Genomic DNA, 15181 nt, shown 5'->3' on the forward strand with positions numbered 1-15181 from the left:
ACGCAATACCTACACTATACACGGCGCGCTATATATAAAGCACAGCGAGACAAAGCAAGTACAACTTCGATCTTCCTAAAAAATACTCGAAAATCTGTTTTCCATTCTGCATCAATTATGTCTGCTCATCACAGAGACAATTACAGGGCTATAGCACAGCGTTCGAAATTATTTCCGGTAATTCCACAAGTAGTAGAATTCAACTTCCACAACTATACTTGCTCATTTCAGAGACGCACAGCAGTATGCCTTACTTGTGACCGTTCAGTTTCAGATGCACCGAACACCACGTCGAATTTTGTCAAGCACTTGAAAAAACACAGGAGGCGGTGAGTATATTACTCGACGACGACTCGCTTACATAGACTTGTGTATACGTGCATGTGCATACAGCCCGGGCATATAGTACGACCGCTGTACGCACTACGCACCCCGTATAGCATGCAATGGTACATTTTATATCCTAACTGACTTACAAAATATTACGCGCGAATATACACACGTTTCATGCGTTGACTTACTAGTATTATAAACGCGCGATATGTTTCATGCATGCTCACCAGGTTTTAAGTCATTTTTCTAGATTGCTTGGTTGGTGCATTCCATATAATAAACATGGATACGTCGGATAGCAATCCTGCGGTCGGATTCAAGTTGAAGAGACTGAGTTCAAAGATTCCACAAGTCATTGACTTAAATTTCTACAATTACACCTGTACATTTCAGAGGCGTACGGCAGTGTGTATCGTGTGCGACAAAGGGGTCTCGGATGACCCACACTGCACATCAAATTATATCAGGCACTTGAAGTGCCACCACAAAGAACGGTAAGTCGACTGCATGACTGTGCTTCGCTCGATCCGCGCACAGACATGACTGCATATAAATTATATGACATGTACATTGGAAACAAGTCAGGACCTGTCCGTGCTCAATGTATTATTATGTTTTTTCACAACGTTTTGAATCGAATTTATTTACAGCATTATAAGTACAAAGTCAAAGTTGCATGCAATAAGTACAAACATAATAGGCCTATAGATATTAGAGATGTATGTCATGTCAATATAACAAGAGAAAGAGAGAGAGAAACACATTGATATAGTTATAAGTATAACGATACTTGTCGATAATGAGCATGGAGCTACTAGTGTTCCTAGCCGGCCGTGCATAAATATGATGCAGGCGGCCGGGATGCAGGGTCCGCAGTAATGCACGCTTTTGAAAATGGAGGGGGGGGGGGACAATAGAGCTGACCACATGCACAATTTATACAGAAGAATTAAGCCCTACTCAACACGCTGAAATAAATTTCAGAACAACTTGAATCCAGATTTGTAATTGTATCTAGCTGTTACTCTTCTGCAGCATATGCACACACTCCCATGCACATCTTGAATTTTTTTTGTAAAATTAGTGAAATGACTTCAAGTCAACTATATTTGGATTAAATAACTCCATGCAGGCATGGACGGAAATCCCAGGGGGGGCGCGCCCCCTACCCAAAATAGTAGGGGGACACAATATCAATTATGCTGCATGCAATGATGTCGATCCCCCTTACTATTTTTGGTCTTTAATGATGGAAAGATAAACATCATTATTCAAAATCGAAATAAAACATGTATTTTTGGATGAGATGACCTTACTTTTTGGGTGATTACATTTCTTTCTTTTTTTTGCTTGTCAAAATTGCAATGTCCAGCCCCTGGTTCCCATCTACATTCGGGGAGAGATTTCCGCCCTAATTGACTCCAGGTCAACTTGAATTCAGATTTTTAATTACATCAAAGACTCTTCTGACAGTACTCGTAATATTTATCAATCGTTTCATGTCTTTAGAAGATGCAATGCACGCCCCTCGACCCCCAGAGAAATAGAAAATCAATGGAGGGTCTCTAGAATGTACAGCGTATATATCCTATCTTCAAGTCCTCTCTCCTCTTATTGACTCCAAGTCAACTAGTGTTATTTGAAAAAAAAAATATAAACCCTGTTTAGGTCAAGTAGCATATATCCATTAATATATGTCAAAGACTCTTATCATAATTATATACTGTTCTTAACGTTTTTAATCTTTTTTGTATCTCAATTAATTAGTATTCATACTTTTTGTGTACTTTAACTATTCAAATAGCTTGTGACCTTAATTTAAATTGACAGAATTATGTTTCTACATTAATTTTAGCCATGCATGCAAAGTACATTTTACACTCATGGATATTTTGTATGGGATGGCATCCGAAGCATGCATGCATACACCTGTTCGGATCGAAAAAAATTTAAGTATGAAAATATCACCTCAAGTTAGAGTGACTTGAGTTCGTGTTTCAGGTGTGCATTTCCATCGCTGCACATATAGCTATATAAATAATATATATATATCATATATATATGTGTGTGTGTTTATGTATATAAATTTGGAACCGCAAAAAAATCATAAAATTATTTCATGTTATTTTTTGTTGTAATTTTTGTAAGCCTGCATTTTTATGGAAAAATACAAAGCTTTGGGGTCCATTGCTTTAATGCTGAAGCGTTAAGGTGCCGAGAAGGCGATATATCTTGTCTTGTCGATTGGAGCGGCAGAACTGGGGGGGGGCAGGGGGCACTGGAGCCCCCCCCCCCCAAAAAAAAAAAAAAAAAAAAAAAAAAAAAAGGAGATCCCCGCGTATGAAAAGTTTCCTTTTTTCAAAATAAAATGTGCCTTTTTCCAAAATGAAACACCTCATGCATTTTAAGTTAGAAAATCACAAAATTGTTGGCTCGCACTTCGTGCATCAATAATTGTCTAAGGTACTTTTCCTGTTCGTGGTTACAAGGATGCTTAGAATGTTAAGTTTTCAGGTTGGAATATTGCAATTTTTTGGCTCGTGTTTCGCGCTCGCATCGCTTAGTAAGGCACTCATTCTGTTCCCAGTTACAAAAAAAATGCTTAGAATGTCCAGTTTTCAGACTGGAATATTACAAATATTCAGCTCGCGCTTTGCGCTCGCATTATTTGATTGCTGAGGTATCATATTCCTGAGTCACTAAATGCAGTCCTTAACAGATTACTTTTTGGTCAGTATATTAAAAATTTCAGCTGGCGCTTTACGCTCGCGTATAACGCTTTAATTAGATAAAATAGACATGTTTGCTTGGAATGTTTAATTTTTATGTTTTATGATATGAAAATGTCCAAAAATTTGAGCTCGCGATTCGCTTGCAACATCTCGCAAGGATACCCTTCTAACAGAAATCAGCGTCATTGACCAAAAGTGGGTTTTACAACTTCAGATTTCATTCTTTTTTCCAAAGTTATATATCGCTCCCTCGCTCGCGGATGGTCATATAACTTATATCTTATCAATCAGAAATCGCTTCAAAATGGCTCTGCTCAACTAAATTACTACAAAACACATAGCTACTTCACGCAGATGATAATCTCATTGTGAAGATATCCGTTTGCACCAAAATGCCCATTTTGACATTTAGGTGCCCTTTTGGGGCTCTGCCCCCCCCCCCCCCACGAAAATTCGTTCCGCCGACCCTCTTTGTCGACATGATACCTTGACGACGTAATAACGTTATAAAGTCAACATTGCGAGATACGTCTTCTCTCCTTCTTGACGTATGTCAACACGGGAGAAATTGGCCTGCTTTATCTCGCCATGTCGACTTCTTAAAAGTTGTTTGTCAACCTGGCGCGATAATTTTCTCGCCATAAATGGCAAGGTCGCACCACATGCAGTTGGTAACGAATCATGGGAATTGGATAATGAATAATGTTTCTCCCCATATATGCATATCGACATAATAACATCAGGCCTATTATGTCCAGATAGTCCAGAGCCCTGCATGGGAACGATTTTTTTTACAGGGGATGCTGATGTATAGACAATAAAAAAAAAGAGAGGGGTTTCACTACAAATTGAAGATCATTTTGGTCCCGAGAAATTTGACAAGCAAGCAAAAAAAAATGGTTTCACTACAAAATGGTATTTTTAGTCCCGAGAAATTTGACAAGCAAAAAAAAAAGAAGTTTGTATCAAACTGTCATTTTGGTCGGGCATTTCTCCATTTTGTCACACCTACCAGAATTCCGGGGGGGGGGTGCTGCCTATGGAGAATAATACACGCAGCACACCCCAGGAAAAAACTTGGGGTGCTTCAGCACCCCCATTTCCCAGGGCCATGATTATGTCGACGTGGCAACGTAAATTACCTCGTCATGTCGTCGAGTCGATGGCACTTCAAAGCTTCGGTACTGTACTTTAATTCATCATTATGTAGGCATGTATGTCGACCTATGATCATGAATACGAGTTTGGTCTTCAATATCCTTTCATTAAAGGAAACCAATACCCAAGGATCGAGAGAATCAACCTTATTGGAAATAGTTAAATGAGTGGAACAATTTAAAAGAAGTTTCATCAAAATCGGTTATGAAATAAGCAAGTTATATATGGACGTTTAAAAAGTCTTGTTGTACTTACTAAATGGATCCTCAAATTGGCAAACGTGCTTCAATTGATCCTCTCATTTTATTCTTCCTGATAGGATAGATTTTCTCCTTGTATTTTGGTTTCCTTTAAAATGACATGTATATAGGCCTGATGTTTAGGCAAATTAACTCTCTCAGTCGCCCCTCCCTTTATAGTGACTTCACTGTTAGAAAATTTATCCTTGAAATAAAAGAAGTTCCTGTAGCAGAGTCTCGAGAACACCTGTAATCTTACCAGATCATGTAAAAACACACCTTTCCCCTTTTTAAACATACCTGTTCTGTTAAATTGCAGAAAAAAATCTTGTTTATGAATTTACAGAATGATTCTGTTATTGCTTTCTGCAAAATCTTATTTTTTCTGTAAAATCAGGTGTTTTTTTTACAGTGTACGGTTGTCAACTTTTTCAGTCAAAAACCTATAGTAAGTTCGTTTGCCATATAGTTCAGTTTTAGTTTAAATGATTTTTCTCCGCAGCTATGAGGAATACCTCGCGAGCAAGGTTCAGAGGAGGCCGAGAAAACGATCCCGACCTCCCCCACCACCAGATCGACCACCATCTCCACCACAAGTTCGTCAACCATCTCCACCACCACGCCGACAACCGTCTCCACCAACCTTTAACCAGCCATCTCCTCCACAGCAGCGTTTACCTTCTCGACCGCCACAACGCAGACCATCTCCGCCACAACAGCGTCAATTACCTTCTCAGCCACCGCAACGTCGACCTTCCCCGCCGCCACAGCGTCGTCGACCTCAACCACGTCAGCGATACTCGCCGCCAATTCACCAACCATCTCAAGCTCGCCGGCGACCATCCCCACGACAGCTCCCGCCCTCTCAAGTTTACGCCACGATGTTCGGGGATGAACTCCCGATGCAATCGGGACTGTCGACGACCTTGGACCAACCGTCGACGTCGATGGCGATTGAGGAATCGAGGGACGTAACCGCCGAAAGTATCGCCTTATCGGGGGCCATAGGACAATCCTCGACTATGATGAACATTGAGAGACCGAGAGTTGTAACCGCCCAAAGCATAGCGTACGCCTTCCCCGCGGTTGATGAGGTTGATGATGACGACTTCACTTTCCCATCCACTGAGTCAGAAACTTGCATTATTCAGGTATGTCATAGATTGAAAAATCCGCTTTTTCGGCGGAGTTTTTTTCATGCCTGCTTAGCAGAGCGAGACTATAGGCACCGCTTTTCTGACGGCGGTGGCGGCGTCGTCAACATTGTAATCTTAACCTAAGGTTATAAGTTGTCTTGAATTTCATCATAACTTATAGAAAGTATTTGGACATGGACCTAGTTCATGAAACTTTGACATAATGTTAATCAAGTATTACTGAACATCCTGCTTGAGTTTCACGTCACATGACCAAGGTCAAAGGTCATTTAGGGTCAATGAACTTTGGCCAAACTGTTGAATTATTATCATAACTTTGAAATTATATGGACCTAGTTAATGAAACCTCTACATACCAACAGTAATCATGTATTACTGAACATCTTGCCTGAGTTACTGGTCACATGATCATGGCGCATTACTGGCCCTAACGTTACTTGTTTCAGTGATTTGTTTTCTGGGGGGGGGGCGAGGGATCTCTAATGATAATATGACTTATCTATATAAATTGGTATGAATTGAACACCTAGGACATGATGATTTATTGATAACTATCCATTGTCAATTTTCATGACACGTACCAATGAATCGAAGTATAGTGGAGCCTATATTGCAGAGAAAATATCAATTTTGCCAGGTATAATTTTCAACAAGTGATATGGAGATATGATATGAAAATGGGTTAAATGTTTCTATTTGCTGTCTTTATTCCTTGAATGATTTAGAGGCCAACGATATGAAAACAAGATATCAGCCCCCCTCCCCCCCCCCCCCTTTCTCCTTGTTGACGTTCTTGTACGGAGCCCAACCCCCGACACACCCCCAATTCTGACCAATTAAATTGCAAACTTGAAACGTTAGATGGCGTACCGGTACACACAATCTTGGCAGGAAATATGTGACCCCCGTCCCCGCATCGCACGCCGCAGCCAACCAGCTAGCTAGCTAGCTCCAGCCGGGCCAGGTTTGGCGGCGCGGCGGCGACCGGTAGGCCGGGCGCGCGCTGTATCGATCATATTGCGTGGCACATACACAGCATTGGCAGTATTCTAGCAGACGGGGCGGCCGAGTTACTTCGAATAACACCAAATTATTATCGAAATAAAGTAGTTAGCTACAAATTTTGAGAACCAGACGATATTTGATAGTGAAGACATGGCCGTGGAGCTAAAGGTAAAATCAAGAATCACCATTCTTGGGTATTTTTGCATTTGTTTTGTGAATGTGAGTCCTGTCGCCTGTCGAGTGTCGGTCTGTTGCTGTTGCAATTAAGTTTGGATGCACGCCAATGAATATGATGAATTGCAAATTGTGAATGTGAGGAGGGACGTCATAAATACCAGGTACATATGAGAGACAAAGAGCTAGAGATAGATATTGTTCAGAGAGTTATATGACCAAATCTCGGATTTAGGAACCACTCATTCATTTATTTATTTGTGCGCACTTTTGTTTACAATCATGAGTGACAAATGTGATTAAAGGTGGACTTGAACGAAGTTTTGTATTGCGATCATCAGCTCTCGCGCTTTGACTGTTCAAAAAACCCTCCCAAAGTTGTAAAGGCTTCTTTTGATGACAGCCAGATTCATTTATTATTACCCGATTATGCTCATCTGCTGTGTCGTTTAATTCAATATATAATCAAGACTCAAGAGTCAAGTTATGTGTTTTATTGTAGAAATTCTGAATCTTTGTGAGGTACAATTTCAATTGAATAAAGACTGTTGATCAGTTGATTTATATCTTACAAAAATCATAGAAATTATTATCCCTGCAAAAGTTGATTTGAATTTTTGAATAGAAAAAATGTCAGAAAATCAGATGTAAAATGAGAAATTTATGACATTTTAAGTTTTGCTTTTTGCACTAAATGTATGGTAGGGGGTCCTAAAGCTACGCGGGTCCGAATGCTACGTACCACTCATCGCGCATGCAGTTTTTATGGCAAATGTACACTCTGTGTGTGGAACTGTGACTGCAGAGTGACGAACAATTCCCATTCAATTTTTTTCTACAGAGGCTGCAGTAAATCTCCCAATGCAGAGAAAACACACAACTGTTTGGATTTTTGGATTTATATTCGCTTTAATTTCATATTATCCTATAATAATGTGAACATATTTTACAAATTGAGGCACAGGAAATACTATTTTTTTATTGATTAATCGAGTGCGTAGTTTTAGGACCCCTCCTACATCGGGCGGCGAAATCAAGAGGTGTTCGGAAAACACGGCAGGATTTTCGTATTGAGTTTTGCGATATTTTCTTCTTGGTTAATGATCTTTAGAATGTTTGCCACAAATTAGTGAAAGATAATTTGCTCAAATATTGAAATTGGCGCAGTTTTTATCGTTTGAAAACAAAGTGCGTAGCTTTAGGTCCCCCAGCGTACACATCACAAATTAGAAAGTAGATGATGTTGTTACTGTGCTTACATTCTTTTTTAGTTTATTATATAGAGTGTGTATGTAACTAATTTTTTTTAGTTAAACAAAACTGCTAAAATTGCATAACTTTTTTTCTTACATCCAATTGTAATGGAATCTCAGCCATACATACCAGTCATTAACATTTACAAGGCATCAGATGAAAAGTACTTCACCTCCATTCATGAAAATGTGCAGAAAGTTTACCATTCATTGTTAAGAATCTGTGTTCTGTATTTCTTTGTTATTTTTCAGACAAGTATTTTGAAATATTCTTTACATTTTGCAATATTACCATGTGAAACTACAACTGACAACCCTCACTTTTCACTTCCGTTTCAAGCAAGTGCTGGTACTTCTGCACAGTGTACTACAAACCTGCACTGTCATAATGCATGGTGTCGGGGAGGGGGAAAGGGTCGACTCATTTACGACAGTCCTATTTAGTGTTCTTTCCTGAAACCAGTCATAAAGTGTTGAATTATGATCTATTCATGAGTTATTACATTTTCAGTTTCTCATGTTGCACAAAACAATGATATGCACATCACGACATGCACTAAATTATCTTTTTTGGGGGGGGCTACTTTTTCACAACCTATTGCTTGAATTTGCAGCATTGAATAAGCTTTAAGTTTAACCTTACAGCGAACGGGGATTTCCAGGGCTCTTGGGGGGGGGGGGGGGGCAAAGTCGCCTGAGCCACTGTTCAATTTTTTCCCTGGCAGTACACATTTATTATGCAAATTTATGCAGGAACCAACAATTTCATACTTTTGTATTTCTTTTGAATATTTCAATTTTTCCTCATGTAAGTTTTCTGAACTTTATGGAATTGGATCCTCATCAAATTTGATAAGAATTCAAATTTTTGATACATGTATTTTAATCAGAAGATACTAAAGAAATGGTGAGTGTACAATGTATGTCATCACCATCTCCCCCATTTGCATAATGACCAGGATGAGTATAAAAATTGCATTTTGTGAAAAAAGGTAAAACTTGTGAAAAAAGGTAAAACTTGACATTACCATTAAACTTATTTCAGATCTGATCTATGTATTTCAGTGAACTTGTTGGAATAAGCCATACACAGTTTAGCCTTGATCGGCAATTTATGCCATATGAAAGATTTTAATTTTAAAACAGGAAAAAAGTATGAATTGGGGAGAAAAAAACACTTCTTATCATAGTACATGTAATTTGTTTTTTGTCAACATTTTATTTTCAGTATGCTTCCATCAAACAAACTCTAGTCTAGGTGGATAATACTGATTAATACACATTGGGAAAACAGAAAAAGAGATGTTTTGCTGAAGAAATTTTATACATGTGCCAATACTTTTTGTTTCTGTTGATATATATTCACAGGTTTCTTAGTAAAATTTGAAACATAATAATACATCTATGTTTCAGAAAGTCATTTTTGTGTGACCTACATGTATCATGTTCTTGTCAGCTTTGATGTTTACAGCAAAATTTGAAATACATCAAGTTGACGCTTTAGAAAGTAATTTTTATTTGACCTCTGTTCTTGTCACACTTTGTGTTTACTAATCAGGGGGGTGTTTCACAAAGATTTAAGTATGACTTAAGTCACACTTAAATGCCTACGCGTATGGCGCGCCATCTGTTTCATAAAGGCGATAAACTCAGTTTATCGCCGAAAAACCTAGTTTTTCGATCGAAAAACCTAGTTTTTCAATCGAAAAACTTAGTTTTTCGCCGATAAACTAAGTTTATCACTTGAAAAACTCAGTTTATCAAGAAAAACTAAGTTTATCGCCGAAAAACTTAGTTTTTCATTTGATAAATAAGGTTTTTTTGATAAACTTAGTTTTTCAATTGAAAAACAAAGTTTATCAAGAAAAACTAAGTTTATCGCCGAAAAACTTAGTTTTTCATTTGATAAATAGTTTTTTTTTGATAAACTTAGTTTTTCAATTGAAAAACTAAGTTTATCGGCGAAAAACTGAGTTTATCAACGAAAATCTAAGTTTTTCATTTGATAATCAGAGTTATTTGATAAACTAAGTTTTTCAAGTGATAAACTAAGTTTTTCAATTTCGATAAACTAGGTTTTTCGATTTCGATAAACTAGGTTTTTCGATTCGATAAACTAGGTTTTTCAAAATTGAAAAACTTAGTTTATCACTTGAAAAACCTAGTTTATCGCCTTTATGGGACAAATGGCGTTCTAAGAAAAACTCAGTTTATCACTTGAAAAACCTAGTTTATCGCCTTTATGGGACAAATGGCGTTCTTTGAAAAACTCAGTTTATCAGATTCGAAAAACTTAGTTTATCAGATTTGAAAAACTTAGTTTATCGGCGATAAACTAGGTTTTTCAAGTGATAAACTTAGTTTTTCAATTCTGATAAACTAAGTTTTTCGAATCTGATAAACTGAGTTTTTCTAAGAACGCCAGTTGTCCCATAAAGGCGATAAACTAGGTTTTTCAAGTGATAAACTGAGTTTATCGAAGAACGCCATTTGTTTCATAAAGGCGATAAACTAGGTTTTTCGCCGATAAACTAGGTTTTTCAATTTCGATAAACTAGGTTTTTCGATTTCGATAAACTAGGTTTTTCGAATTGAAAAACTTAGTTTATCGAAATTGAAAAACCTAGTTTATCGGCGAAAAACCTAGTTTATCGCATTTATGGGACAAATGGCGTTCTACGATAAACTCAGTTTATCACTTGAAAAACCTAGTTTATCGCTTTTATGGGACAAATGGCGTTCTTAGAAAAACTCAGTTTATCAGATTCGAAAAACTTAGTTTATCAGAATTGAAAAACTAAGTTTATCACTTGAAAAACCTAGTTTTTCGCCGATAAACTAAGTTTATCACTTGAAAAACCTAGTTTTTCGCCGAAAAACTAGGTTTTTCAATTGAAAAACTCAGTTTATCTAGAAAAACTCAGTTTATCAGTCGAAAAACTTAGTTATTCAAGAAACTCTGCTTTTCACTTGAAAAACCTAGTTTTTCATTGATAAACTTAGTTTTTCATTGAAAAACTAAGTTTATCGGTGAAAAACTAAGTTTTTCATTGATAAACTTAGTTTTTCAATTGATAAACTAAGTTTTTCAAGAAAAACCTAGTTTTTCAATCGAAAAACTAAGTTTTTCGGCGATAAACTTAGTTTTTCTTGATAAACTGAGTTTTTCTTGATAAACTGAGTTTTTCAAATGATAAACTTAGTTTATCGGCGAAAAACTAAGTTTATCGGCGAAAAACTAAGTTTTTCAATTGAAAAACTAGGTTTTTCGATTGATAAACTAGGTTTTTCGGCGATAAACTGAGTTTATCGCCTTTATGAAACAGATGGCGCGCCATATACGCGTACATGATATGGAACACGCGATCTTATTGATAGACACGCAGTAGTGCGCGTCCTCATGACACGATCTGACCAATGCTGTCAAGCCTTTCATACCGTACGCAACTTGGTATTTAAGTGCAACTCTAAGTCATACTTAAATCTTTGTGAAACACCCCCCAGATGTCTTAGCAAAATTTGAAATACATGTACAACCTATTGACATTTCAGAAAGTCATTGTTATTTTTTAGTTGGCCTGTTATGTCCTTGTTTCCCTTGGTGTTCATAAACAAATTTCTTTGCAAAATTTGATATGCATTGATGCTCCATAAAGTTATTTTTATTTGACCTATTACATTCTTGTCACCTTTTGCAGTACATGAGCGGTTTCGGTAACGAGTTTGCGACGGAAGATCCCCGTTGTCCTGGAGCCTTACCGGAGGGTCAGGTATGTCATTGTCTTAACTGACAATAATTTTTTTTCATTTCCTTTCATTTATTTCAACAATATACTGTAAGTTACAGCAAAGTAAGATACAAAGTAATGTACATTTACAGATAGAAAATAGTGATGACCAATAAATATGACAACATGCTAGTGTGAATGGCACCATGTACATGTAACATTCATGAATGTGTAAATCATATGAGGTAAAATTGTGACAAGAAAAGACAGGAAAGAAGAAGAACAGAGGTTGGTGAAAATTATTTATCAAAACTAAGAAAAGTAATTGCTGTTTGTATAGTAAATGACATAAATTTGTAAGTAAATAAAAATGAGCAGTTATCATAACTTGACAATCTGAAGGTCGTTAACATGTACATGTTCAGTTCAACTTTATTCAATTCCAATATTAAAAACATTTTAGAATACATTGATAAAAACATGCAATTCAAGATGAAATAAAAGCAATTAAATAGTATGTACATACATATTGGTATAGATAGAGAATTGAAATTAGGTATAGCTGTAAAAAACATAAAGGTCTTGTCAAGACAGCTCCCTTTGTAAAATTTGATCAATTAATAAATGAATAAAAGCGGAGAAAAAATGCAGTGAATATTCAGTAAATAAAGATGAAATGCGTCTTGCACCAAGACAAATCCCAGAACAAACATACATATAAAGGGTAGGAGAGAATGAAAAGCAGAGGGGGGACTGAGAGTAGAAAGAAGACAAAAATCATTTAAAATTCAACAAGAGTCACGTTTGATCAAATATAGCTTTAGATTGTGCTTAAATCTGTTATAAAATGAAATTGAGGTTATACATGTAGGTAATGAATTCCAGATTGTTGGAGCATGATGCCTACATGAATAAAAAGCAATGTTCCACAGAACTAATCCTTGATAAGAAATGGTTGATTGGCTAGTTAGTGCTAAACAAAGAAGAATGAAATTTACTTTTATTTTGTGTATAGAAATATAAGATTGAATTGGATAATTCAATATCCACATACTTTGATAATGAATATGGCAAATTGTCATTCGTTATTCATAAAGAAATGATACTGAAGATGGGTAAAATATTAATTGAGAGAGTAGAGCGTAAGAAGGATGCAATTGTACATAATGAGTTAAAACGGATTTCAAGATTTTTAGTTATGAGTTTTGTTAATGTAGCAGCTCCAATAAAGTCATACATGTACCTTTCAAATTATGATAAATAATATATCTGTAAAGCACTTAGAGACGTTGTTCCAATGTATTAATTTCTATATAAAGCGGATTATTACTATTATTATTTATATTATTTCAGATTATGATTAATAATCTGTCTTATATTAATTTTTCTGTGTAATGTTTGTGAATGTATCTTTTTTGCATTGTAATTGTAATCAGTTTGCCCTATGACTAGTTGCAAGTATGAATATCTCTCTTTCAACAGAACAACCCTCAGAAATGCCCCTATAACTTGTATGCTGAGCAGCTGAGTGGGACGGCATTCACGGCTCCGCGGGTCCACAACAAGCGATCCTGGCTCTACCGACTCCGCCCATCTGTCGTCCACACCCCCTTCAAGCCCATCAGCAATGGGAACATGACAAACAATTGGGATAGCTGGCCACCAAATCCTAACCAGGTAACGGCAAAAACAAACATGATAAAAAAATCTCTGGTTTTGATTATGCTTCAATTTTCTCTTCAGAAGCAAAGCAAGGCTTTTCGCTAATCACGCCAGATTGCCACCATCGTTCTCTCATTCTTCTTTTATTTACATTCTCATGGCTTTTTGCTATTCTTTCACATCCCATTCATTGCTTAAAGATAAATGCTAGTTGTGGTAATGATCTCAAAATGACTTTTTACAGAATCCAATATAATGACCACCAAGTGTCTGTTTGTATGAATAAAAAATATGTGCCAAAGGATTCTGGAAGAAATTGTGTAATTGCTGAGAAATAAGCAAAATAAGCGCGGATTCAGGCACTTCCGTCTGGACTTTATTCCAGCAATAATAATACACTGTCCCACGTGTGCCTATCTGTGTTGACGATCTTCAATGTGATCGTTTTTCAGCTGAGATTTTATGATTTCACAAAGTTCTGTTTATGTAACTGTACCAGATCTAGATCCACGATGATATAGTAATACTTAACCTTGGTTTTACAGACTTTCTCACAAAATCAGTGTTTTACTGCAACTACTTTCATTTAGCTTTAAAGGTATTTTATTTTGTCTGAATTTTGCAATGGTCATAGTTGTTTATTTCATTCAGAAATCATTTGATTTGATTCTCAATGTATTTTTTTTTTTTTTGAGGTGTGAAATATTGAATTTGAATTTTTCAACATTTTTTTTTCCTTTCCAGCTGCGTTGGCGTCCATTCGATATGCCCCATGAAGGCTCCGGACCAGTTGACTTTGTTCAGGTTAGTGTGCAAACCAAGTTTTGTCAAAGTTAAAGGTCCTCCAACCACCTTACAAATTCAAATGTACAGTTTTTATTATTTGTGAAAATAAAATGGCTCTTTATAATCTCAGGAATCTGGGCCTCATCTGACAAAAAAGAATGTGTTATTGATGTGATCAGTCACAACTATGGAAAGCATGCAATGCCATTATAAAGAATGCAAGTGTCTGTTCAAATTGTATTCTAAATATGATTCAAACTCATACTATGTATAATTTTCTCAACAAATCAGTTTGCTTTTCTTTGTTTACAAATTTTGTATGTTTATTGGATAAAGAATTATGCCAATGATGGATTTCCATATATAAGATTGATTTTACCAATCACAACTATTTGTAAGACCTGCCCTGATCAGTCAATTGACATGTAAACTTGCATTCATTACTTTGACGGTGGTGAAATCAAATCCTGATATGTATATTCAGATTTTATCCAAGTTAAAACTGTAAAATGAAACAAAGTCAGATGGCCAAATTCTGATTATGTCCATTTGTGCAAAATAATAATTTCTATGATAATTCAAAATTAATTCAATATTAACCCTAATATATATATTTTTTCACTTTGGGTGGCTGTACCAAAAGGAACCCTTCCCGAGATGGATAATGAACATCTATTTATGCTCCTTGATTTATTTTATGGTTTTCATGTATTCAGTTTATTATCATTTTTAAAAATCATGATTAGGGTCTGAGTACGGTTTGTGGAGCAGGAGATCCAAGGAGCCGACACGGCACTGCCGTTCATGTCTATACCTGCAATGCGTCCATGTCAGATAAGTAAGAAACCACTGTATGAATGCAATATTTTGGTTTGAAGTTATTGATTTGAGATATTTTAAACATTTCAGCATATATTATTTTTATAATCTTATATACAATGTTATTTTGATAAT

The 15181-nt window shown here is 36.3% G+C and overlaps 1 protein-coding gene across 3 annotated transcripts in view; it reads left to right on the forward strand.

Annotated features, from left to right (window-relative positions):
- The window catches only part of LOC129258871 (homogentisate 1,2-dioxygenase-like), a 26492-nt gene continuing 11311 nt past the window's right edge, over positions 1-15181 (forward strand). Inside the window, exons 1-6 of one of the 3 annotated variants that reach the window (XM_064098582.1) lie at positions 1-329; positions 4965-5613; positions 11750-11821; positions 13262-13456; positions 14186-14245; positions 14974-15065. In XM_064098582.1, coding sequence (XP_063954652.1) covers positions 118-329; positions 4965-5613; positions 11750-11821; positions 13262-13456; positions 14186-14245; positions 14974-15065 — 1280 coding nt within the window. In that variant the 5' untranslated portion in view covers positions 1-117. Of the gene's footprint in view, positions 330-511; positions 828-4964; positions 5614-6495; positions 6793-11749; positions 11822-13261; positions 13457-14185; positions 14246-14973; positions 15066-15181 lie in introns of those variants that run through there. The other 2 variants (XM_064098581.1, XM_064098583.1) reach the window with 2 other exon arrangements.

This window comes from Lytechinus pictus, chromosome 4 (genome assembly GCF_037042905.1).
Source record: "Lytechinus pictus isolate F3 Inbred chromosome 4, Lp3.0, whole genome shotgun sequence".
NCBI lineage: Eukaryota > Metazoa > Echinodermata > Echinoidea > Temnopleuroida > Toxopneustidae > Lytechinus > Lytechinus pictus.